Consider the following 25680-nt stretch of genomic DNA (forward strand, 5'->3'; position numbering starts at 1 on the left):
GCATATTGGGATGATCTAGCTAGGGACTAAACTGTAATTAGAATATGTTTTTGACAAATTCAGGCTTAAAAACCCTGATACCATACATTCTGGCTTTTAGGATGAAGTTGCAGTCATTCCATTATTTTTATTAAGACTAACAGATAATTAATATTTAATATGAATAAGGGGTCCCAGATTGGAGAGGGTGCAGCCTGGGCTGAATTAAATTGAATTGAATCTCCCCCCCACACGAATTTTGTGCACCGGGTATGATTCAATTAAGATGCAGTCAGAGTAATGAATCCATATATCCTGTATAAATAAAACTTCCCTCTGCATATCTGCTTCAAGCTGATATGAACAAGTAGCATAAACAGCCACATAATTTGCAATTTTCTAGATAATATATTAGATTTGAAGATTAGACTTCAAAAGAAATGCTCCAGAATAGCCAGTTAACAGCAAAATAAGCTAGAGTGATTAAGCATTCCTTCCATATCACCCTTGTGCTTAACCATAGTCAGCACATATATTCTTTTCGAGTTGCTATTTTAGTTGTGTCTATCCCGTAATATAATCTGCAAGCTATGAAATGGTTGACAAAAACCCCAAAGAATATTAGTATTAGATGGAAATTACATGAAATTCAAGTTTCAGTGCCCATAAATAAAGCTTTATTGTTTATATGTTTATATATTGCCTATGACCACTTTTGTGATACATGGCATAGGTGAGTAGTTGTTACAATTACCAGATGATCAGCAAAGCCAAAATATTTACTGCTTTAGGAAAAAGTTTGCTGACCCCTGCATTAGAATACATTTCCTTTGGAGTTTGTGTCTAATGACCCTGACTTGTTTGCAGTGTAATCTCTATGCCTAGCACTGTATCTGACACATAGCAGCCTTCAAATAATGTTTGTTGAATAGAGGAGAGTGGATAATTCACAGCTTCTTCTCAAATATGGTATCTATATTTATATATTACTAACTATAGATAGCACAAAAGCTAAAATGTCATTTATTTTTTTAAGAAAAAAGAGAGAAATGATAACTTTAGAAACTCCTAGCTAAGTTATTTTTAGCTCAAACACTAGATTATAATGAATGTTACAATTTAAAAAGTACATTCCCAGTAATATATGCTCCATGGCAAATTTCCCCTTACTTTGTAAAGAGAGATATTTTTGTTTAAAATTAGTTGTAGCCCTAGCCGGTTTGGCTCAGTGGATAGAGCATCAGGCTGCAGACTGAAAGGTCAGGTTCCATTCAGGTCCTGGGCTGCGGGCTCCATCCCCAGTGGAGGGGCATGCAGCAGATCAATGATTTTCTCTCATCATCAATGTTTCTATCTCTCTCCCCTCTCCTTTCCTCTCTGAAATCAATAAAGATGTATTTTTAAATAAATAAGTAAAATTATTTGTGAACACTAGTCAACAATAACTTACTGGTAATTTAGTTGATTTAAAAACAGGACTGGAGACAGTTTGTTCATGGAGATTACAATAATCACCAGGACTTTCAAAAGGATTTAAAATAGGGATCCTTCCTGGAGTTTCCGGCGTTATTTGCATTTTTGGTTCTTTGACATCTCCCATAGCACAGAGAAGGAAACTAAAAAGAAATCAGAAGTACATACAATACAACTGCAGAGTTCCACAGACATTCATTTTGATCATTAAAACGTATTCCACAAACAGTTCTCAAAATTAACTGAACATCTGATGCTGTTGGAGCCAGTCTATATAGTTTACCAAAAAGCATCACATACATTTTCTCAAGTGACCCTCCCAATAAATAACCTTGAAAACTAGATAAGTAGGATATTAGTAATATCATTTTACGGAACTAAAGCTCAGAGACATTTAAATGGCATCTAAGGAACAGTTAACCAAATGTGAGTGAGTTCAAGTCTGCTTTCAGGTTTTATCAAACAGGCACAAAATTCCTCCCAACTGGAGACCTTACACCTATAGTCAGAGGCCTTATACCATTATAATCAGGTCTCTAAACCCGCTGACCATCTTTCGGATACCCCAGCAATCCCCCCCATCAAGCTGCCGTGACTAAACAATAATTATTTACAGCAAGCAAGAGGCGACAGAGCTTGTGCAGGTGTGCCTTTCTGGCAAAATTAGCGCCGTCGGAGCAGGACTGAGGAGAGGGAGACAGGAAGCTGCCTGCCTCCGGGGGTCCCCTCGCCCTCCTTTCGCCAAGGGCCCCAGGGTAGGAGACATGAGACTGCATTACTCCGGGGCCAGGCAAAGCGAGCTACCGAGAGAGGAAAAGAGGAGCCCACTTCTTGGAAGGCGGAGGCGCAGCTGGCTCCTCGGGTGACGAGCAGAGGGCACTCACACCTGTCACCTCCACGCCACGCCACCATCCTTCCTGGGTGTCCCTCCATTCAGACTCCCCCGGGGGCAGAGCGGGCGGGCGGGGCCGCCGCCGCCGGGCACAGCGGGCTCCCCGGGCGGAGAAAGGAGAGGAGCCAGGCGCCACCAAGCACGTACCTAACGGAGTGTGTAACGAGGAAGCCCCCCCGAAAGGCGACTCCAGCGCTGCCGAGGGCCAGGCCTCCGCTCCCCGCAACAGGCACGGACTCTTTAACTCCCCGTCTCCGCGCTGTCACAGGCCAACCAGGCGCGGGGCTTGCGGGCGGCCGGCCAATCGCGTCGCGCCGCTGCCCGCGAACCGGCCAATCGCGTCGAGGCGGCGCAGTGAATTCGAATCGCTGCTCCACGCTCCACGTTCCGCGCCGAGTAACGACGCTCCAAATTCAAATCGGCTCGGCCTCTCGCCGGCGGCGGCGGCGGCGGCGGGCGCGGGGGGCGGAGCCGCCGGCGGGCGCGGGGGACGCGCGGCGCGATTGCCCGGCAGAAAGGAAGGTGCTCCACTTCCGGGTCAGACCCGACCCCCCTCCTCCTCCTCCCCCCCACCCCCCGCCGCCTCCCTCGGCCTCCGCCATGGCGAGCAGCAGCGGCACCGGGGCCGCGGCGGCGGCGGCGACGGCGAATCTGAATGCGGTGAGGGAGACCATGGACGGTGAGTGCCCGTTTCAGCCCCGTTTACCTCGTTTCCGTCCCCCAAAGCCCGCGCCCCCGGGCGGGGGTGTGAGCCCTGGAGGCCTTTCGGTCCACTCACTCCCCGCGCCCCGCGGCATCCTCGGAGGGCCTCCCCAGGGCGCCGCCGGGGCCGCCGGGCGGAGGGCCCCATCTCTGGACAGCTGCCTTCGCCCGGCGGAGTTGGGCGCGGGCGCGGCGTCAGTGCCACGCGCGCGGGGACCCTGCGGCGCGGGCCCCTGTGCGCCCCGGCCGCCCCGCGCGCCGCGCCCCCTCCGCCCGGGCCGCGGGCCCTCTTCCTCCCGCGCCGGCCCCCGCCCCCAGGCTTTCCCGCGCCCACCGGGTTAGAGCCACGCGGGGCGCGGACGGCGGGAAACGCGTGTTGGCTTAACTTCTCCCCTCAAATGCGGGCCCCACCGCTTCCCGCGGTGAGCTTGGACCCGCTACCTTTGAGCCTGCTTTTTTATTTTATTTTATTGATTTTTTACAGAGAGGAATAGAGAGTTAGAAACATTGGTGAGAGAATGAATCATCGATCAGCTGCCTCTTGCACACCCCCTATTGGGGATGTGCCCGCAACCAAGGTTCGAACCTGGGACCTTCCAGTCCGCAGACCTACGCTCTACCACTGAGCCAAACCCGGTTTTGGCTGCTGCTGCTTTTTTTTTTTTTTTTTAATATACATTTTATTGATTTTTTTTACAGAGAGGAAGTGAGAGGGATAGAGAGTTAGAAACATACATCCATCAGTTGCCTCCTGCACTACCCTCACTGGGGATGTGCCCGCAACCAGGGCACATGCCCTTGACCGGAATCCAACTGGGACCCTTCAGTCTGCAGTCTGACACTCTATCCCCTGAGCCAAACCGGTTTCTGCTGCTGCTGCTTTTCTGTAACATGGGGTTACCTCGTAACTAGGGCAGTGGTCAGCAAACTCATTAGTCAACAGAGCCAAATATCAACAGTATGTCGATTGACATTTCTTTTGAGAGCCAATTTTTTCTTTTAACTTCTTCTAACGCCACTTCTTCTAAATAGACTCGCTCAGGCCATGGTATTTTGTGAAAGAGCCACACTCAAGGGGCCAAAGAGCTGCATGTGGCTCGCGAGCCTCAGTTTGCAGACCACGGTCCTAGAGTTGTAATGGGCGTATTTAAATTTAAGGTAACCATGTAAAAAGGTGATCGTTGAAAGATACTGTTTTTTTTTTTGTTTGTTTGTTTTTTAGCTTTCATTTCTGTTATTTTTCCCCCTTAAAAATGTCATTAGTATTATTTGCTCAAATGATTTTTGGCATCTGTTGCTATAATCATATTTTGTTATCTTTATTTGTTGCTGTATTCATTGACTTGCAGAGATAAGTGTCCTGACTCTGTATCATTTTTGTGTATTAGAAGAGGTTATCCCACTTGGAAACGTCTTTGTCTCTATATTACTCGCTTTCACCAATATGAATGTGTGATGGGTGTTAAACATTGCTTTTTGAATTTTCCAGGGGATACTCACATCTCTGAAAACATAACCTCATGGGATTGTTACTAAACAGTGTCTACCTGAATGCCAGTCTCTAGCTCCTTGCAATTAGACTTGCAATAAGATTTCTGGCTTTTACTGCACCAGCTGCTGCTTTCCTTTTCAAAGAATTACCTATATTTTTAGAGCCTTTTCATCTAAAGGTTTTATTTACAAAATATCTGCCTTTCTGTTTTTCTGAAAAGTAGAATTTTGTTCTTAACACCATAGTCATCTCATTTTCCCATCCTTCTTGAGTTACAGCTTACTCGCTTTATTTTGTAAGTGGATTATGTACATAGCAACTTCATGTATCTGACATCATAATATCTTTGCTTGGAAGCCAATGTGTTTTTTGAACAGGTTGGAGACAATGAAGCCTCACTTCTAGTGAATTCTCTTATTTTAGCAGTGATTTGGATCCCTTCACTATAAGGCCATAGGATCCCACTTGAATAGAATACTCGCATTTTATCTCTGGGGGAAGTACTTATGTGAAAATGAGAACTGATAGTTTGCATTGTTTACATCAGGATTTTTACTGGGAAAACTTCGTGTAAAATTTAGATTATAGAGAATGGAAGAACATAAAAAATGAAAAAAGACTAGATTAAAAAGAAAAATTGGAGGAGAGAAGGGGTGGATTAGAGAATACTGCTCCTCTCTCTACACATGGTTTGTCCACAAACCAAAAGGTAGAAAAAAAGGTCCCAGGCTGGCAGTGGATGAACATTTGTTAAATGTGACAGACACTGCCCGGCCAGTGTGCCTCAGTGGTTGGGCATGGACCTACTGGTATTATCCAAGAGGTCACCAGTTCCATTCCCAGGCAGGGCTTATACCCCGGTTTCTGGCTCGATCCTCAGTGGGGAGCATGCAGGAGGCAGCCAATTGATGTTTCTCTCTCATAGATGTTTCTATCTATTCTGTTTCTATCTCTCTAAAATAATACCAATGTATTTTAGTGTGTGTGTGTGTGTTTTTTTAAAGGTGACAGATACTGTCTTATCCATTAGAACTTTAAACTTACATAAAATCCCTGCTATTGTGCCATAAGTGGGTCTATGACAATCAGTTCCAAAATATGTGAAGTTGAACTATTGTGGTCACTGTAAAACTTGGCATATTTTCCATAGATATTTTCCATGTTGTCTAGAGACTCAGTGCCCAGATTTGTGCACAGGTACAAAGGAAAGAATATTGATACTTATACTACAATTGACCATACAGTGAACTGAAAAAGTCCTAAATGCAGTAATTTTATAATCTTGCCTTTTGCTCACATTTTCAGAAATAAAATTAGTTTGCCCAAGAGGCTGGGCTGACTTACTCAAACATCATTATTATTTGTTTGTAATTCTGGTAATATGGGATTTCACTTATATTTAAATCTATCCATGAGAGCCAAACTGAAGTGGTCAAAACTTTTGGAATCTGACTACCCTCCTTCAAGATGTAGTAGTTCTTCTCATTGTATTACTCCTTCCCTCCCATCAGTATTAGCTAACAGTGATTTAATTTTTTTAATCTATCTTTATTGTTGAAAGTATTACAGATGTCCCTTCCCCCAGGGACCACCTCCCCCCTGTTCCCATCCCCTCCCCAAGCCTTCTCCATACTATTTTCTGTCCATGGGCTATACGTATATACATATAAATTCATTAGTTAATCCCCCTCCCCCCCACTGCCCTCTGAATCTTTTCTGTTTTTCATCGGTATATATTGTTCATTGGATTCCACGTATAAGTGAGATCATGTGATACTTGTCTTTCTCTGACTGGCTTATTTCACTTAGCATAATACTCTCCAAGTTCCCATGCTGTCTCAAAGGGTAAGAAATCCTTTTTTACAGCTGCATAGTATTCCATTATGTAAACACTAGAGGCCCAGTGCACAGATTTGTGCACTGGTGGGGTCCCTTAGCCTGGCCTGTGCCTTCTCGAAATCCAGAATCCCTTGTGGGAATGTTGGACTGTTAGGTTTTGGCCTGATCCCTGCAGGCTGCAGGATGTCACAAAGCTGGAGCAGCAGGCATCAGGGAGGAGCCCCAGCCGGACCAGTTTCATCCTGGCCCCGCTGCACCTGTTGCTGCCGCCTGGTAGTGCTGCCACAGAGGCAGGAGAGGCTCCTGCCTCCCCAGCTGTGCTCACCAGCCAAGAGCCTAGTTTCTGGCTGAGTGGCACTTCCGTGTGGGAGCACACTGACCACCAGGGGCCAGCATCTGCATTGAGCATCTGCCCCCGGTGGTCATTGCATGTCATAACTGTCGGACAGTTAGCTGGTGGCTTAGGCTTTTATATATATAGATACCACAGTTTTTTTAGTCCATTCATCTACTGATGGGCAATAGACCTTATACTAAGTCAGGGGCTAGGATCAGAAAAAGAGATTTAATTTTTAATGGCTGTTAGTGGTTTACAAGGATTGTAGAACTCAGCTATAAATATTTGTAACTTTATTGTAAAATGAAAGGACTTTGATAAAGACACCTTACAAAGGTTTTTGTCTTTTGTTTTTCACCAAAATTCTAGTAACTTAACTAGACTCTCAGTATTATGCAGCAAAAAGTCTTTTAAAATGGAAATCTGATCTTGTCACACTTCCATTTTATAATTTCTAATGGCTTCCCAAAATCTTCATTTGGGCCTTAGTAGATTTTCATGTCTGCCTTGTCTCATATTTTACAGCCATTTATCTCCTTTAATTACATTGCATTTGCATGAGCCTTTCTCATCATTTTAAATTTATCAAATTCTCCCCATTGCAAGCTGTTTCTTGGTCCCTAGTCTTTGCCTTTCCTTCTGCCTTTGCATTAGTTAAGTGGATTTCTTTTTACCCTTTTAAAGCTTGTCACTTCCTCAGACAAGTCTTTTTCCTTCAAAACTAGGTAAATTGCCCATGTACCTTATTTTCGAAGTATGGCATTTTCTTTATCATAACTGGAGGCAGCTATTTTAATACCTGTCTATTCTCTTAGATTGTAATGTTCATGAGAATAAGGACTATATCTGTGCTGTTCACAACTATATTTTCAGCAGTAGCATGGTAGACACAATACTTATAGATACTAGTTACACAGTGGACACTACAGAAATACTTAGTAATTACAGACAGTTTGTAAAGTTAGGAAGTAAAGATCAAGAAAGCTTAAAGAAAGAAATGCAGATACTGAAGTAGGGAAAAGAAAAGGCAGGGAAGGGAAGGAAGAGAAAAGGCAGAGGTGAAAAGCACAAAGGTATGAAGTTGGGAATAACTATAGCATCCTATATAATAAAAGGCTAATATGCAAATAAACCAAATGGCGGAACAACCAAAAAACTGGTCGCTATGATGTGTGCTGACCATCAGGGTGTGCGTGTGGAACATGGCAGGCATAGGCTGTGGTGGGGTGGTGGAGCAGTGAATGGGGGTGCCAGACCAAGATAGCACTCTGGTGAACTTCTGGTGGTTACTGAAAATTCTTTGCTCCTGCGCGCTGAGCTGTGGTCCCTCCAGGTGCTTGCACCTGCTGCTATTACCAGCCCCCATCACTTGATGCTGTCAGCAGGTGCAAGTGGCAACTACTGGCCCCGATCGCCCCTGAAGGCTTCTCCACCTCCCCCTGCTCATGAGGAGCTATCGGGGCAGCAGCTGCCACTCTCACCCATTGCTGGTGCCGGCTTCAATCACTGTGCTGTCAGTGGGTGCAATTGGGGCCTGTGTGGGTAGCACATGGGAGCAACAGTGGCGGGAGCAGGGCTGCTGGCAGACAGGGAACTAGGGGTCGCAGCGGGAGGAGCTGAGACCTGCTCCTGTGCCCACCGCAACTTTGCAGCCCACGGGTGGTCCATGAGGTCCAAAAGGTTGGCAACCACTGGTTTAAGGTAACCTTTGAGCAGCTGTCGCCAACCGGTGGTCTGTGTACCACTAGTGGTCTGTGAGGTCTGAAAGGTTGGCGACGGCTGATGTAGATAGTTGCACTGAGGGTGTCTCATGCATTGCAGTTGGATAGTACTGAGTCTGGAGTCATCTCAGTGCTTCCTTACTCACATGATTACTAGTTGATGTAGACTGGTAGCTGGGCTGTCAACAGAGCTGTTGTCTGGAACATGTGGGTTTTCTCACATTCGGTGACTGGATTCTCAGGGAGAGTGTCTCAAGAGAGAGCAAGGAGGAAGCTATGTTGCATTTTTAAACCTATAATCAGAAGTCATGCAGTGACACTATTGGGAGATGCAGTCTTCAGGAGCCTTGAGCATACCTGCACATTCTTGCTCTGTATGCCAAGAATACAAAACCCTGGCTGCTCTTTCCTCCAGTTTCTCAGGTTGGTGTTTACAGTGAGTAACAGTGAGGGATGAGATAACATGTAGATAAAGAGCAGGCTTGCTAACCTACTTATTGTAAAACTAGGGTTTTTCCAAGCTCAGTGTTCTTAAGTTATGAATATAGTTTGTCAATATATTACCTCACTAAGTCAAAGAAGAAAATCCACCTCCTCATTTGAATGGCTGATGAAAAGGAATTGATAATACCAACCTTTTTTCATGATTTTAAAGTCTTAGCAAAAAAGAAAATAGTACATTTGTAACACACTAAAGGATAGCTATATGAAACCAACATCATCCTTAACATTAGTGTTAGTTAAATGCATTCTAAATAAAATTGGAAGTACCTGCTAGTTTTACCAGTAAATAATGCAGATTTTGTAATTAAAGAAAACACAATTATTTCAAGAGAAACATCAAAAGTTTGCATTTAAAATGCATTCTAAATAAAATTGGAAGTGCCTGCTAGTATTACCGGTTAATAATGCAGATTTTGTAATAAAAAACACACAATTATTTCAAGAGAAACATCAAAAGTTTGCATTTAAAATGCATTCTAAATAAAATTGGAAGTACCTGCTAGTTTTACCAGTTAATGCAGATTTTGTAATAAAAAAACACAATTATTTCAAGAGAAACATCAAAAGTACTTTATTCAAAGTAATGTCCATCGTTAGCTACACATTTTCCCCTACCTTTCCGGTAATTTGTGGATACCGTCCCAATAGAACTTGTTTTGAGGCAAACCATTCAGAGACCCAATTTTTCATTTCTTTGTATGTTTTGAAGTGCTGCTTAAAAATTGCGTGTGTCATCGATTGAAAGAGTGGTAATCTGAAGGAGCAAGGTCTAGTGAATATGACAGATGGGTTAATACCGTATTTTTCGGACCATAAGACTCACCGGACCATAAGACGCACCAGTTTTTAGAGAAGGGAAATGAAGAAAAAAAGATTCTGAAACAAATAGTGTCCTAAAATATTTTATGTGCATTAAAACCCAACATCACAGTCATAAACACATGTAATCAACCCTGTAAAGTAAACAGCAGCATTTAGAACCATTTTAGAGCCGGGCAAGCACACAGAGACCACACAGAGCCGGGCAAGTAAAAAAACTTTTTTTTTTACAGTATATGTGTAGGCTATATTTGGACCATAAGACGCAAGGACTTTTTCCCCCCACTTCTGGGGGGAAAAAAAGTGCGTCTTATGGTCCGAAAAATACGGTACTTCCCAGGAAAGATCTTTTAACGTATTTTTAACTGGTTTTGAAGTGTGTGATGGTGCAGGGAGAGCAGAGGTAACCAGGCCTGCAAGGGAGGGGAATTGGGGGCAACCAGGCCTGCAGGGGAGGGCAGTTGGGGGTGACCAGGTCTGCAGGGGAGAGCAGTTAGGGGCTACCAGGCTGGCAAGGGAGGGGAGTTAGGGGTGATCGGCCTGCAGGGGAGGGCAGTTGGGGGCGACTAGGCCAGCAGGGGAGGGCAGTTAGGTGTGACTGGGCCAGCAGAGGAGGGCAATTGGGCAGGACCAGGCCAGCAGGGGAGGGCAGTTAGGCACCAATCAGGCTGTGGGGGAGTAGTTAGGGGGTTAGTAGGCTGGCAGGCAGAAGCAGTTAGAGGCAATTAGACAGGCAGGCAGGCGAGCAGTTGGGAACCAGTAGTCTTGGATTGTGAGAGGGATGTCCAGCTGCCCATTTAGGCCCAGTGGGTCCCAGATTGGAGAGGGTGCAGGCTGGGCTGAGGCACATACATCCCCTACCCCATGCACGAATTTCATGCAGCGGGCCTCTGGTATTCAAAGAAAAGGAAATCTCAAGAATGGTTTACCAAAAGAATATAACCTTAAATGGATAAGAGCAGAAACAATATAAAATAAAAACTGGCTATAAATAAGCAGTAAGCTATGGAACAAGAAGTAATTATGGTGGAAAATTAGAAATCTTAAAATAGTTACTAACGTTAAGTTAAGCAGATAGCATAGACAACAGCATGAATTCAACTGAAGAGCAAAGTATTAGTATGTTGGAATATCAAAACTAGAGAAATGAAAGTGGGAAGGGGCTGTAGGCTTTCAGTCAAGATGAAATAACAGGGACTAAACCTTCCTTCCTGAAAAAACCAAAATACCCAGGCAAAGCATGCAGAATAATGATTTTCATTTCACTGGACATCAGGCAGCAAAGGCAGTGACTCCAGAGAGACTGGAAACAAGTGAAGTGAGCCAGATAGTTTACTCAGCTTACTGCCTTCAGAGAAGTTTCCAGACCACAATGCAGTGTGGTTCAGGCAGCAATCCAGATGGAACCCAGTAGACATCCTGAATTTAGCAGAAGGCACTTCGAGTCCAGGGAGACCACCAAAGGAAGAGCTTACAGGACAGAGTGCCTACGAGAAAAGTTGCACTCAGAGAGAATTCTGGAGGTCTGCAGAAGGTCTCCCTCAAATATTCAGCAGAGCACTGAATAGCACATGTATGCAGGGAAAGTACCCCAAAAGCTGAGGCAAGAACCAATCAAAAGAGGGAACAATATACCATGCTCACACAGGGCTGAGAATAGTGCCTATATCTACCAACTAAAATGGAAAACTTCATAGTTCACAAGACTAGGCAGAGAATTCAGGGGGCTCTACCTCAGCAATGGGGAATAATTAGCCTTAAACTTAAGCAGCGCTCCGGTCCTGACTAATAAATCTTAAAGGACTAAAAGTGTCAAACTGTTTCCAGATAACTACCCCATTACAAAAATCAGAATATAGAAATAGAAAAATATCCATCAGCCAACAAGATAAAATTGACAATGCCTGCCATCCAATAAAAAAATCATTAAGTATGCAAAGCAGGAAAATACAACCCACGATGAAAAAAATTCAGTTGAAACATACCCAAAATTGTCACAGATTTTAGGATTAATTGACAAAGACAATACTGTACTCCATGTGTTCAAAAGTTAAGGAGCGGAATGGAAGACTTAACAGTTTTTAGGAGGACTTAAATTAATAGGTGATTTAATATTATTAACTTGTCCATTTATCCCAAAATGATATGTAGATTTCATGTAATTCAAGTCAGTATCCAAATGGAATTTGTTTTTAGAATTGATCAATATTTTTAAGGTCATGGAGAGAAAGAAAGGGCTTATGATAATAAAAGGTAACAAAAGTTTCTTTAACCTACAAGCAGTATAAAATTAATAATTAAAATTGTGGCTCTAACACAAGGTACACATGCAACAAATTCATATGTATATGGGACTTTATGATAATGATTACATTGTAATTGAGTGATAAAAGAATAGATTGTTCAATAAATAGTTTTGGGCAACTGACTTATTTTAGGAAGGAAAAGTTAGAGATTCTATTTTCCATCTAAACTCTAGGGAGTTAAATATTTATGGGAGTGGGAGAGTTGGGGGTAAGTTTTCCAAGTGCTGGAAGAGAATATTAGTGAAGAATTATATAATCTAAGCATAATGCCAAGTGAAAATGGTACAGGAAAACAATAGATAACACATTAACCATTAACTTAAAAATTCCTAAAAAGGAAATTTAATGTGGTCAGTGTGTTTGCTTCTTGTGGTCTTCTATGATAATGTTTGTCATGTGAAAGACAGATACTTTTATAAACTATAATAAAATAAAGTGCTATAAAAATAAAGTTAAAAACATAAGCTTTCATGTTTTTTTTTATTCTTAGGCTCAATAAAGATGTATATTTAGTCACATTGGAAAAGTTTGAAATATTTTTAGAGCCTTAAGTATGTATATTACTGACTGAACAGCTGTGCTTCTAGGAATTTATCCTAATAAAATAAAGTTAGTATGTACAGATGCTTACCACCATATTATTTTAATGAGGGACAACATGAGAGCTACCTAACTCTTAAAATGGAATAGTTAAGTAATGTCTGATGTTTCCATAAAATGTAATGTTATGTAACTGACTCAATTGCATTGTAAAAGAACATAAAAAGTGGGAAAATGTTCAGAATAACGATGCATAAATTTTAGATGAATATTAAGTGGGTGGTGGAATAAAAAGCAGTTGTGTGGTGGGAGGTTGTAAGTTTATTTTGAAATTTCTAGAGCTCAGTAAGGGTAAGAGAGTATTATGTGTCCTTTTCCAAATGTAAGGATGCCATGCTAGTTCTTTGGTATTTATAGTAGTATACAAATTAAAAATGAAGTATTATGTGCATTTTTAAAATGTAAGATTTTGGTTTTAAAATTTTTCTTTTTCAGTTCTGCTTGAGATTTCAAGAATTTTGAATACTGGCTTAGATATGGAGACTCTGTCTATTTGTGTACGGCTTTGTGAACAAGGAATTAATCCAGAAGCTTTATCGTCAGTTATTAAGGAACTTCGAAAGGCCACTGAAGCACTAAAGGTAGAAATCCAGTTGTTATTTCATTCTAAATAAAGATGGTTTTGTTTAGAAAATGATTAATGATGAAGTTATGTGAAAGATCTTAAACAAGATTAAAGTAACATCTATCTACCATCAAGAGAAATTCTGAAGAGCAAAAGCTTAGTAGCATAGGTTCAGATCACAAAAGTCACTACTATCATAGACTGTGTTGTTTCTTTCCTAGTAGTCTCTCTTCGAATTTTCCCTGTGTCGTGGGTAACATTGCGTCTGCCTGAAATAACATATGCTCAGGCCCAGTGTCTATGAATATGACTTTTTTTGGAAATAGTATATCTGCAGGTATAATGATGAGATCAAGTTAAGATGAGATCATAATGGATTAATGTCCTTATAAGATGTGGGAAATTTAGACACAGATACACAAAGTACCACGTGAAAGCACAGACACAGGGGAGTGTGCCATGTAACAACAGAAATAGAGACTGGAGTGATGACATCCACAGGGCAAAGAAGGCCGAGGATAATTGGCAGCCACAAGAAGCAAGGAAGGATCCTTTGCTAGAGCCTTCAGAAAGTGGGTGCCCCTGCTGACACCTTCATTTTTGGACTTCTGCCTCAGAACAGTGAGAGAATAAATTTCTATTGTTTTAAATTACCCAGTTTGTGGTCCTTTATTACAGCAGACAGAAATGTAACACAGGTTTACTGCTGGGAAGTGAAGTGCTTCTATAAGAAATACCTACAAATGTGGAAGTCGCTTTGGAATTGCATAATGAATAGAGATTGGATGGCTTGATAGAAAAAGCCTAGAGACTGTTGGTAGATTGATGGACATTAAAGACGATTATGGTAAGGGCTCAGAGAGACAGGAGAGCTGAAGAGAGAGCTTTAATCATCTTAGAGAATACATATAACATTATGAACAGAATATTGCAAGGAATATGGATATTGGGGCTCTGGTAAAGTATCAGAGGGAAATGGAGAGTATATTATTAGGCACTGGAGGAAAGACTATTCTCGCCATAAAGTGAAGGAGCCCTGGCTGAATTATGTTCTTCTGTTGGAAAAAAAATAAAGCTTGTAAGTGATGAACTTGGATACTTAGTTGAGGAAATTTCCAACTTGTGGAATGTGCAGCTTAACTATCTTCTTGATCCTTATAGTAAAATGAAAAAGGAATGAGAAATTGGGGAAGGAACAGTAAGCAAAAAGCAATGACATTTGCTTTGAAAAATTTTGAGCCCATCCAGATAGCACATTCTGGAGACATGGACAGGAGTGTGGTTGAGGAACCTTTTGGTGAAGAGATTAGGTGTGTTTCATAGATGCAGTCAGCCATCTCAGCATAAAACACTGCCAGCTTGGACTGAAAGGGACCCGTACAGTACAGAATGAAGGAGGGCTGTCAGACTTCTGGCATTCCATAGGCAGGAACTTGGCGAGCGAGCCAACCAGCTGGGAATATGAATTTATTCAAGAAAAGGGAAGAATGACTCCGGGGTCTCAGAGACCAGGGAGCCACTGAGGGCAATTGGACTGCACTGACAACATGGGCCCGAAGGACCACCTTTTGTCCAATTCAAATTTAGACCTTTCAACTGCTGAGATTGGGGAGAGGAAAAGCGTTCCTTCTCTTCGACACACTGATTTAAAATCTCAGATGATTTTTATTTCCATGTTTTTATAGGACCAACTCACCATGCAAGAATCCTGAAATTTCCAGTTAGTCCTCTTTAAAACTTCTAAGACAAAGTGGCTTTTTATTATAAAAGCCTTCTTTCTTTTATTTGAGGAAATAGAACTATGCAAAACACATAGCTTACCCATCTCAGATTGTTATTTTCCAATAAGTTCCAGTGATTTGGGTTGTTGGTTTTGTGTTTTTTGAACATTTTGGTTATTAAGAGAACATTAAAGATAAACATTTATAGAGAAAATCTATACTAATAAAAGGGTAATATGCTAATTAGACTGAACATCTTCCGGATGTCCTTCCGTACATCCTTTCTGACAAAGCCATGTTGGCGGGGTCAAGGCAGAGGAGGTTAGAGGCGATCAGGCAGGCAGGGGAGAGCAGTTAGGGAAACCAGGCCAGCAGGGGAGAGCGGTTAGGGCAAACAGGCTGTCAGGGGAGAGCATTTAGAGGGATCAGGCTGGCAGGCAGGTAAGTGGTTAGGAGCCAGAGGTACTGAGGGGTCCCAGATTGGAGAGAGTGCAGCCCGAGCTAAAAGGACCCCCTTCCCATGCACAAGTTTCGTACACAGGGCCTATAGTATTTTCATAAAGAGGATATCTATGAAATTCATTGCCAACACCCTAGAAGTCCCCTTAGGCTCACCCCATCACTGTCTTCTCTTTCCTGCTTACCCCTCAAGTAACTACTGTCCTAATTTTTATGGTAGACACTTTTAACGTGATATAAATGTAATCTTTTTTTAAAATTTATTGATTTTTTTTTTTTACAGAAAGGAAGGGAGAAGGATAGAGAGTTATGATGAAAGAGAAACATCGATCAGCTGCCTCCTGCACACCCTCCAACTGGGAATGTGCCTGCAACCAAGGCACATGCCCTTGACCAGAATTGAACCTGGGACCCTTCAGTCTACAGGTCGACACTATCCACTGAGCCAAACTGGTTTTGGCTAATCTTTTCTTTAAAAAAAAATTTTTTTTTTTTATTGATTTCAGAGAGAGGAAACAAGGGAGAGGGATAGAGAGAGAGAGGAACATCAATGAGAGGAAAACATTGATTGGCTGCCTCGCCTCCTGCATGCCCCCTTCCAGGGATCGAACCCCCACAACCCGGGCATGTGCCTTGACCCCACATGAGTCAACACTCAACCACTGAGCAACACCAACTGGGCAGTACAATCCATTTTTTACTGGGTTCTTTTATTTAACATGTTTGTGAAGTTCATTTATGTTGTGTGTAATTATTATACACTAGAGGCCCAGTGCATGAAGTTCATGCACTGAGTTGGGGTGGGGGGTGTCCCTCAGCCTGGCTTGTTACCTCTCCAATCTGGGATCCTTCTCACAATCCGGGACGCTGGCTCTTAACCACTCGCCTGCCTGCCTGCCTGCCTGCCTGCCTGATTACCCTTAACTGTTTCTCCTTGCCAACCTGATTGCCCCCTAACCTCTCTCTTGCCAGCCTGATTGACACCTGTCTGCTCCCCTGCTGGCCCGATTGCCCCCAACTGCCCTCCCCTGCTGGCCTGATAGCCCCCAACTGCACTCACTCCCCTGCCAGCAATGTCACCTGCTGGCCTTATCATCCCCAACTGCCCTCCGCCAGAACCTGCCTCCTCTATGCGAGACTCGCCTTCCCCCTGAAGGTGGCTGAGACGCTGGGACCGGCCTCCTTTGCCACCGGGCCCCGCCTTCACTGTGCACACAGCCATCTTGTGATGTCACATGAGGGCGTTATGCCACCTAGGCTTTTATTATATAGGATTCCTTTCCACTTTAATAATGTTTTATTGTACAAATACACTAAAATGTATTTTTTCTACTGTGAATGGATATTGGGTTGTTTCCAGGTAGAGATTTTTGTATTGTAATGCATTTTGAGTACTATAAAGGAACCAGAAGCAAGTAACCTAACTGAAAAGAATGTTCAGCCCAGCCACTTTGGCTCAGTGGTTGAGCATTAACCCATGAAACAGGAGGTCACTGGTTGATTCCAGTCCCAGCACACGCCTGGGTTCTAAGTTCGATCCCCACTGTGGGGCGTGCAGGAGGCAGTTGATCAATTATTCTCTCTCATCGATGTTTCTTTCTCACCCTCTCTGAAATCAATCAATAAAAATAAAATTTTAAAAAATGATCATCCAAGAGATTACCAGTGATAATAGTGAACACCATTTTAGATGGTATTATGATACTTTAAAAATAAAAATATTACACTTAATTTTATTGAATGAAATAACCTTCCTCAGGTTGTTTTTCTAGATTAAAGTTTATCCTGTTTTTACTGCTACTATTGGATTGGAGTTTGGATTGGTTGGTAAAGAGTTATAAGCATAAGATTGTTCTATCTTTTTTGCGTCGTTGCTGCTAATAAATTTTTTTCTTGTACTTTTTACTTCATTTGGTATGAAAAGTTGGGTGAGGAGAATCTGTTCCTGCTGCATTCTATCTTTACCTAGAAATCCTAGTGATGAGAATATCTTTCTCTTTCATAGACTGGTATCTTGAGGAATCTGGGTGAGGGAGAAAAGGGCAGGGCAGAGTAACAACTGTGAGCCTTAGCCACTTTGACAAGATATTAGTGCCAACCTGAGCACCAAAGAGTTGTTGATTCTGTTCCTGGTCAAGGCCACATACCTGGGTTGCTTAGCACTGAATTTTTGTATTGTTTCCTTGGTGCTACTATTAATGGATAAGCAATCATTTACAGATTATAATTTCAGAAATTCTAGGCAAGACCTACTTTTCTGTACCTTCTACTTTGTACCATGGTGTCTTTTTTTTTTTTTTTTTTTTTTTTAATATATTTTATTGATTTTTTACAGAGAGGAAGGGAGAGAGATAGAGAGCCAGAAACGTCGATGAGAGAGAAACATCGACCAGCCGCCTCCTGCACACCCCCCACCAGGGATGTGCCCGCAACCAACATACATGCCCTTGACCGGAATCGAACCTGGGGCCCTTCAGTCCGCAGACCGACGCTCTACCACTGAGCCAAACCGGTTTCGGTGTACCATGGTGTCTTGAATTACACTATCATTGATGCATCCTATACACTAAGCCAGGGGTCTTCAAACTACGGCCCGCTGGCCACATGCAGCCCCCAGGGAGTCTGATCCTGCCCGCCAGGTTTTTTGGGCAGTGAGCGCAGCCAAGGTGTTACAGTAGGGATTAGTAGTTCATATAGTCCGGCCCTCCAGCTCTCTGAGGGACCGTGATCTGGCCCCCACTTTAAAAAGTTTGAAGACCCCTGCTAAGCCTTGCTCTTTCTTTTGTAGCTATCCTGAACCATCACTAATATCTAAGGGTGAGTGATGTATCTCTCACTGTGTAGGAAGGTCTGCAGCACAAGGACATTATAGTTGAGAGAGAAACGAGGAATTAAGTTCAATGGTCCAACCCATCCTTCCAAAGAAAGGAATAAACTTGCACAGAAAAGAGTTTGGAAATGAAGACTACTCGCACTGGTTTTTCCCAGGCCCAATGCTTACAAATTTTTGGAGTCTTTAATGGCCACCTGGTTTCTACAATAGGATGCGATTGCTGTCCATTCTATAATAATAGAAAGTAGTTCTGCCTAATATGAATGCTACACATGGTTGATGGCTTACTTAGTTTAAATGAAAATATTGAATAGTTGTTTTATTTTAAGTGTTTCTTACTTGATACATTATCTCTATCTTGGAGAACTAAAATTAATATGAAAGTGGAATGGGACAGGACAGATTATATTGCATTAAAGTTAAGGTGCTTTAATTCTAAAATTGTATAATTTTAAGTCTTTTTGAAGTATATGATACTGAGAATGGGGTTAGGAAAATGAAAGAGTGGAAAGGTTATGTGGCTAAAGCTAGTAGTACCATTAAGGGTTCTTAGGATAAGGGACAGTTTTTTTCAAATTGGGTTTCAATTATTGTGAATTTAGTAAACTCAAAGAAGGGCAAGGCTAATTAAGAATAGCTAGCTATATAGGAAAACAGGTTCTGTTTTAGATTGAGTTATCTGTACTGTTCTTAATATCTTAAGGGATTTTCATGACAGACTTCTGAAATTAGACTAAACTTAAAAGCAAGTTTTAATTAAGAAGTGGACGTATAAATGAATTAAAAACTTATCATGCATATCTGAAATTAAACTTTTGAAAAATCAATATTTTCATAAATAAATTATTTAAATCCTTTATTTATTTTTAAAAATGTTTTTATTGATTTCAGAGAGGAAGGAAGAGAGAGAGAAAGATAGAAACATCGATGAGAGAGAATCACTGATCAGCTGCCTCCTGCATGCCCCCTCCTGGGATCAAGCCCCCTTACTAGGGGTATGCCCTTGACCGGATCGAACCCGGGACCCTTCAGTCCGAAAGCTGATGCTCTATCCACTAAGCCAAACTAGCTATGGCTATTTTTAACTTTTATTTATTGATATTTAAAGAAAGAGAAACATCCATTTGTTTTTCTACCTAGAAGAACCAACCAGTAACCTTGGTGTATTTGGACATTGCTCTAACTAACTGAGCTTGCTGGCCAGGGCCTAAATTCTTATTTTTAGAAATATATGTAATGGAATTCTATGGTGCCTTGGAATTTCTGCAGAATAATCATGGAAGGTGGTAATAGTTTGGTATAGGTGAAAACAGAATTAGCCATGAGTTTATTATTCTTTTGCTCTTTTTTTCTCTGGCTTACAATATAACAGAAAGGTCTTTTTTTCATTTTAATCCTCTTTTTGCATTATAATGAAATATGCAGAAATGGACAAACTGATAAAGACTGTGGATAAGGACTTCTATAGGTTAATTTTTCTAGTAGTAATATATTTTTACTGTATTGTTTAAATAATTTCCTACTGTTAGCCTAGCAGTCAGTTTAAAAGCTATTTCTAATATACTATTATACAAAAAATGAAAACCACTGCATTATCCTGACAAAACTGTTTTGATATATGTTGGGGAGGATTTGTTTGTTAATGACAGTGTGGTATTGACAAATTTATTTCCATGGTGTCTCTTTTTCTATGTTTTTATCATATTGAATCTTACTTTCTTGTTATAGGCTGCTGAAAATATGACAAGCTGACTTTCTAGAGAATTCTTAATGAGATGTCAAACTCTGCAAGAGGATTTGAAGATCGAATTGTACTCAAGAATGTACAATGAAATTACTGCATGCAGCAGTGTAGCAACATTTTCCTTTTTAAAAGAATTATAAAACCATAGCTTTATAAATCAATGAAAACTGGCTTACAGAGAGGACTGTCAAATGTGTTTACATCACATCTTGCTTTTTTAAAAAGTGCTAATGCTTTGGCATTACAGTGTTCATATTTATTCCTTATTTATAGATCTGATAGCTTTAATTTTCTAAGCAGTCTATCAGATGTGCACATCTGGTGAGACTGTTTGTAGTATAGCAGAACCCATTAATAGTAATATAGTAGTTAGGACTTGCTGACATTTCCATTATAAACTTTAATTTTAAATTGTTTATGCAAAATAACTGTATTTATGTTGCATTAGGCTAAAAGTTGACAGAATTTCAACCACCATTTGTGAATTTTGATTTATATTCATTATATCAGAATCAAAAACATTTGTTCTAATCTGTTTAACAAAAAATGCTTAATTTTTAAACATAAAATTTGTCTGGCAGTGAATAGTGTGAAACAGATCAATTTTGTATTGGTTGAAAAATAAAACTTTTAGAAACTTAGATTTTAAAAGTAATGATAGTACTTAGCTTTTACTTTTTATTTGTCAATTGAATCATTTAGTGAGAATATTAATTGAGAATGTTTTCCCCTTAGTTTTACACTCTGAAAATGATGAAACATTTTCAACATGCAAAATTCTTTTTATGTTTATTACATAAAAATAGAGTACTTACCTAATATATCTTGAGTGGTTATCTAATAACTCAGTAGATAGCTATTAACAGGAACTGTCATTCAACATATATGTTACTATTTTCTGAAGAAATAAAGATTTCCAGTCATTAAACAAAAACTAAATAATCTAATGTTCTGTAATGACTTTTTAAGATTATTTTTGTGTGTCATTTTTACTATAGTTTTAACTAATCAGAATTTACTTCATAATAAATTTTGATTCTGTTTCTGTAATAGAATCTCAATGAAATATTATTCTCAAGACTAATACAAATTTAATCTGACTTCATTTTAGAACTTGTTAGTTTCCATTTAAATGGCAGAATAAAACAAACAAATGATTTTAGTAAAGCTGACTAATATTTAAATAACAATCTTCTGTACTATTTTAAAAATCTAGTCTTTTGAGTATTTAGACATTTTAAATGTATGACATCTTCACCAAGTGCACTGGAAGGTGTATTGGGAGGCAAGAACATGTGATGAGAAGTCATTTTATTTGCTTACAGATACTTATTGCATGTTGTTATTTATAAAATTATAGAACACTTGTCAAGTTAATAGTTAAATTGTTTATGACTTTATAGATTAAGTTATTTATGAATAAAACAGCAGGAAAAATATTGAGGAATTATGTTTACAGAGGACTTCTTTAGTATATTATGTTTCTTAAATGTAAACATATTTTTAATGCATATTTAATATTTAAAGAAACCAAAGTAATGTTACAGTCATAGTGTTGTGCATGTTGTCATTGACAAAAATAAAACCATTTCGGTGGTATTGGATGTACTTTTGATTTAATATATGCTTCCATGAATTCAGCTTGTGTTTCTGTAGATATTCTACAAATATTTAGATGCCCATTAGTTAAGTATGATTGAAGACTACTTAAAGGTAGGCTGTGTAATTTAAAATATAAAATTAAGCTTGTGGTGTAAAATGAAAGACTTGCCCTGGTAGGGAAAGGATGTAGCTATATTAATATTGCTCCAGGCTTGAAAACAAAGTTGGCATATCAAATACGTGTGAGATATTTTTCTATACGTGGATATTATAAAATTTACATTTCAAACTTAAAACTTTTCTAATAACTGAGTCAAGAATAAGTTTTTAAACTTATTTAAATAAAATGAAACATTCCTCACATTAGCCACATTTTTATTGTAAAATATACACAATGTAAAATTTACCATTATAAGTTGTATAGTCATATTAAGAACATTTAATTAGTGTGCAACCATTACTATCCAGAACTTTTTTAAAAAATCTTTATTGTTCAGATTATTACAGTTGTTCCTTTCCCACCCCCCTCCCCCATAGCTCCCCTCCATCCATTACCACCCCTCATGCCCTTACCCCTCCCCCCCACCACTGTCCTTATCCATAGGTGTATGGTTTTTGTCCAGTCTCTTCCTGCACCCCCCATACCTTTCCCCCTCAAGGATTGTCAGTCCACTCCCCTTTCTATACCGCTGATTCTATTCACCAGATTCTGTTCATTTGATTTTTTATTCACTTAGTTTTTAGATTCACTTGTTGATATGTATTTACTGTTCATAATTATCTTTATCTTTTTCTTCTTCCTCTTCTTAAAGAATACCTTTCAACATTGCATATAATATTTGTTTGGCAGTGCAGAACTTTCCAAACAGAAACTATCCATTAAGCCAGGGATGGGGAACCTGTGTTTTGCCAAGGACCATTTGGATATTTATTATAACACTAAAGGCCCTATATTCCTGCACTGGAGGCAGGATCCCTCAGCCCAGCCTGCCCCCTCTCAGTTCGGGAGTCCTCAGGGGCGGGAGGAGATTAGGGGGAGGCAATGCCCCCATCACACTTCTGTTACTGCCTCAGCCAGCGCTGGTTAGCTGAGTCTCAGATGGCCCGGGGTGGCTGGGTAGCCACCATCCAAGGCTTGCCTGCACCTCGGGCTGGCCCTGGGCAGCTGAGGGGACTGGGTGCCGCCATCTTTGAGGGTGTAGCAGTCAATTGGCATAGTCTCCTTATTGGCTGTGGGCACAGCCATCTTTGTTGAGGGTGTGATGGTCAATTAGCATATTCCCTCTTTATTAGGATCATTTGCAGGCCATACAAAATTATCACCTTAAAAATTAGCCTGCTATATTTGGTCAAACATTTAACTCACCCCTAATGTCTTGGAAGGGCCAGGCCAAATGAGTTCTCTGGTCTTATTCAGGCTTTATACGGCTGAGGGCCGGATGTCCCCGACTCCTGCATTAAGCAATAACTCCCTGTTCTCTCCCCCAGCTTTAACATCTGCTTTCTTTATGAATTTGACTGCTTTCAGTACCTCATATAAGTAGAATCCTAGAATATTTATCCTTTTATGTCTCTTATTTTACTTAGCATGATGTCTTCAAATTTCATCTGTGTTGTATCATGTATCAGAATTTCATTAGTTTTAAAGGCTGACTAATATTCCACTTTATGTATTTACTACATTTTGTCTATTTTTCTGATGATGGATATTTGAATTATTTCTGTCGTTTGGCTAGAGGAGTGATGTTGCTGTCAGTATTGGTGTGTAATTATTTAGACCTGCTTTCAGTTCTCTTCAGTAAATATGGAATTGCTGCATTGTATTGTAATTCTATAATTATTTTTAAGGAACTAATTTTTTTCAAAGAACTGTTTTTGTTTGTTTAAATAATAGCCATCATAATAGGTGTGAAATAGAGTCTAATTTTGTTTTAATTTGTATTTCCCTAGTAATGAGTAATGTTGAGCATCTTTTCACGTACTTAAACATTGGCTATTTGTATATCTTTGGAGGAATATCTGACCAAGTCCTTCGCCAAGTTTTAATTTTTTATTTATTTATTTATTTTTGTCATTTAGTTCTAGTTCTTTATATATTTTGGCATCTATAAAAAAATCACTTATTGGATATTTGATTTGCAACTATTTTCTTTTATTCATGAGTTGATTTTTTTCACACTCTTGATGCACAAATTTTTAAAATTTTGATGAAGTCGCACCTATTTTTTTGCCCGTGCTTTTGGTGTCATAGCAGAGATGCTGTGTTAACAGCCATAGCTTGAAGGAACCATACATGGCAAAAGCTCTGCAGCTCCCACAATCTCATCTGAGAAAAGGACAGGAGTCAGGAAACCACATTAAGAGAAGTTGGGCTCAGAAGTCAGACTCACCTAAATTCTGGCTCAGTGGCTTTGGGCAAATTACTTTAGAGACCCAGTTTCCTAATCTGGAAAATGTGGGAAATTTTCCCTATCTCAGACTGTGAGGTTGAAATAGAGTTGGTTTGTAAAATAATTTGCTAGATGCCTGAAATAAATTAAAAGCTTATTTTTACATACACAGGCACACAAACATCCCATCTTCTCAAACAAACAGAAGCATCCTTTAGGTGAGGAGCAAAGGGCTGTTTAAGAATTATGCATAAGCCCTAGCTGGTTTAAACGTCAGTGGATAGAGAGTCAGCCTGTGGACTGAAAGGTCCGGGTTCTATTCTGGTCAAGGACAGATGCTCAGGTTGTGGGCTAGATCCCTAGTAGGGGTGTGCAGGAGGCAGCATATCAAGATTCTCATTGATGTTTCTTTCTTTCTCCCTCTCCTTCCCTAAAATCAATAAAAATATATTTTTAAAAAGAATTATGCATAAAGCTGGGTACCCAATGATGTAATGAAGGCCTGGGATGGGCAGTGGGGGGAGAGAGGGTCATTGGGGAAAAAAGCCCACAAAGGAGACATTTAAAATACTTTTAACAATACAGATACAGTTTTTAAAAAAATATATATATATATTTTATTAATTTTTTACAGAGAGGAAGGGAGAGAGAGAGCTAGAAATGTCAATGAGAGAGTAACATCGACCAGCTGCCTCTTGCACACCCCCCACCGGGGATGTGCCCGCAACCAAGGTACATGCCCTTGACCAGAATCGAGCCTGGGACCTTTCAGTCCGAAGACCGACGCTCTATCACTGAGCCAAACTGGTTTCGGCCAGATACAGTTTTAAAAACGGTGCTTTTGATCAAATGTCTGGTCTCTAGGCAAATTGCACTTTCACTCTTCCTATGTGACCTCCATAAGTTTTATTTACTGTTGACGTTACAACACTTCCACAACGATTGAGCCAAAAATTTTTAAGACATAAATGACAGTTTGGAACTTTTTGTTAGGAAACTTAGGGCTGGGTAGTGTTACCCAAAACTTTAGTCCTAACCTTAGTGCTTCAGAATGTGACTATATTTGGAGAAAGGGCCTTCAAAGAGATGACTGAGTTAAAATGAGGCGGTTAGATTGAGTCCCGCTACTACTACTATCCTTGTAAGAAGAGGAAACTTGGACACAGATACCAGGCTTCCATGCACAACAAGAAAGACCATGTGAGGACACAATGAGGTGACCAGAATGCACAAGCCAAGGAAAGAGACTTCAGAAGAAAAGCCTTCCAACACCTTGATCTTGGGCTTCCAGCATGCAGAACTGAGGAAACAAATGTTGGTTTAGCCACTCAGTCTGTAGTACTTTGTTATGGCAACTCTAGCAAATATTTATAAAATGCCTATTATAGACAAACCCTTGCAGTCAGTCCACAGGGAATAGTGAGCAAGAGCTAAACAAATTGGGAAGATGAAACAGGCTATTTTTTGTTTTTTAAAGCCATTGTGGGCAGCCTTAAACCACGTTGGTGAATAGGCACCCTATGTTTAGTTCTCAGAAACTCAGCTGAAAATAAACCACAGACCAGCCAGCCACCTGAAATCTGAAAGATTTCTCTAATGCAATAAGCCTGAAATAAATATAATTTTGGTTGGTGGTAATTGTGAACTAATTATTTTGAGGCACATGGCCCTGTAGTTTTGAAGACTGATACAATTGAAAGTT

The 25680-nt window shown here is 40.4% G+C and overlaps 2 protein-coding genes and 1 long non-coding RNA gene across 4 annotated transcripts in view; 2 read left to right on the forward strand and 1 right to left on the reverse strand.

Moving 5' to 3' along the window:
- BORA (BORA aurora kinase A activator) overlaps nt 1-2764 on the reverse strand; it is a 30038-nt gene extending 27274 nt beyond the window's left edge. The window contains exons 1-2 of one of the 2 annotated variants that reach the window (XM_084876483.1): nt 2492-2764; nt 1430-1595 (exon numbers count right to left, since the gene is read on the reverse strand). In XM_084876483.1, coding sequence (XP_084732609.1) covers nt 1430-1579 — 150 coding nt within the window. In that variant the 5' untranslated portion in view covers nt 1580-1595; nt 2492-2764. The remainder of the gene's footprint in view (nt 1-1429; nt 1596-2491) is intronic. The other variant, XM_084876484.1, reaches the window with a different exon arrangement.
- LOC311618847 overlaps nt 1-23637 on the forward strand; it is a 164180-nt gene extending 140543 nt beyond the window's left edge. The window contains exon 2 of the long non-coding RNA XR_014794381.1: nt 22534-23637. This is a non-coding gene — a long non-coding RNA (uncharacterized lncRNA). The remainder of the gene's footprint in view (nt 1-22533) is intronic.
- Nucleotides 2826-21585, forward strand: MZT1 (mitotic spindle organizing protein 1). Its single transcript, XM_084876493.1, has 3 exons — nt 2826-3023; nt 13100-13245; nt 19971-21585. The coding sequence occupies exons 1-3, from the start codon at nt 2945-2947 to the stop codon at nt 19992-19994; spliced, it is 249 nt and encodes an 82-aa protein (XP_084732619.1). The 5' UTR covers nt 2826-2944; the 3' UTR covers nt 19995-21585.
- Nucleotides 23638-25680: the final 2043 nt, after the last annotated feature.

The sequence above is a fragment of the Pipistrellus hanaki genome, assembly GCF_964339955.1.
Source record: "Pipistrellus hanaki genome assembly, chromosome: 3".
Lineage (NCBI taxonomy): Eukaryota > Metazoa > Chordata > Mammalia > Chiroptera > Vespertilionidae > Pipistrellus > Pipistrellus hanaki.

What these genes read in the sequence shown, in the direction of transcription:
- MZT1 (XM_084876493.1), top strand. Translation starts at nt 2,945, where the DNA reads ATGGCGAGCAGCAGCGGCACCGGGGCCGCGGCGGCGGCGGCGACGGCG. An exon ending in GGTGAGGGAGACCATGGACG is followed by an intron (nt 3,024 to 13,099) that starts GTGAGTGCCCGT and finishes TTTCTTTTTCAG; the next exon opens with TTCTGCTTGAGATTTCAAGA. An exon ending in AGGCCACTGAAGCACTAAAG is followed by an intron (nt 13,246 to 19,970) that starts GTAGAAATCCAG and finishes TTCTTGTTATAG; the next exon opens with GCTGCTGAAAATATGACAAG.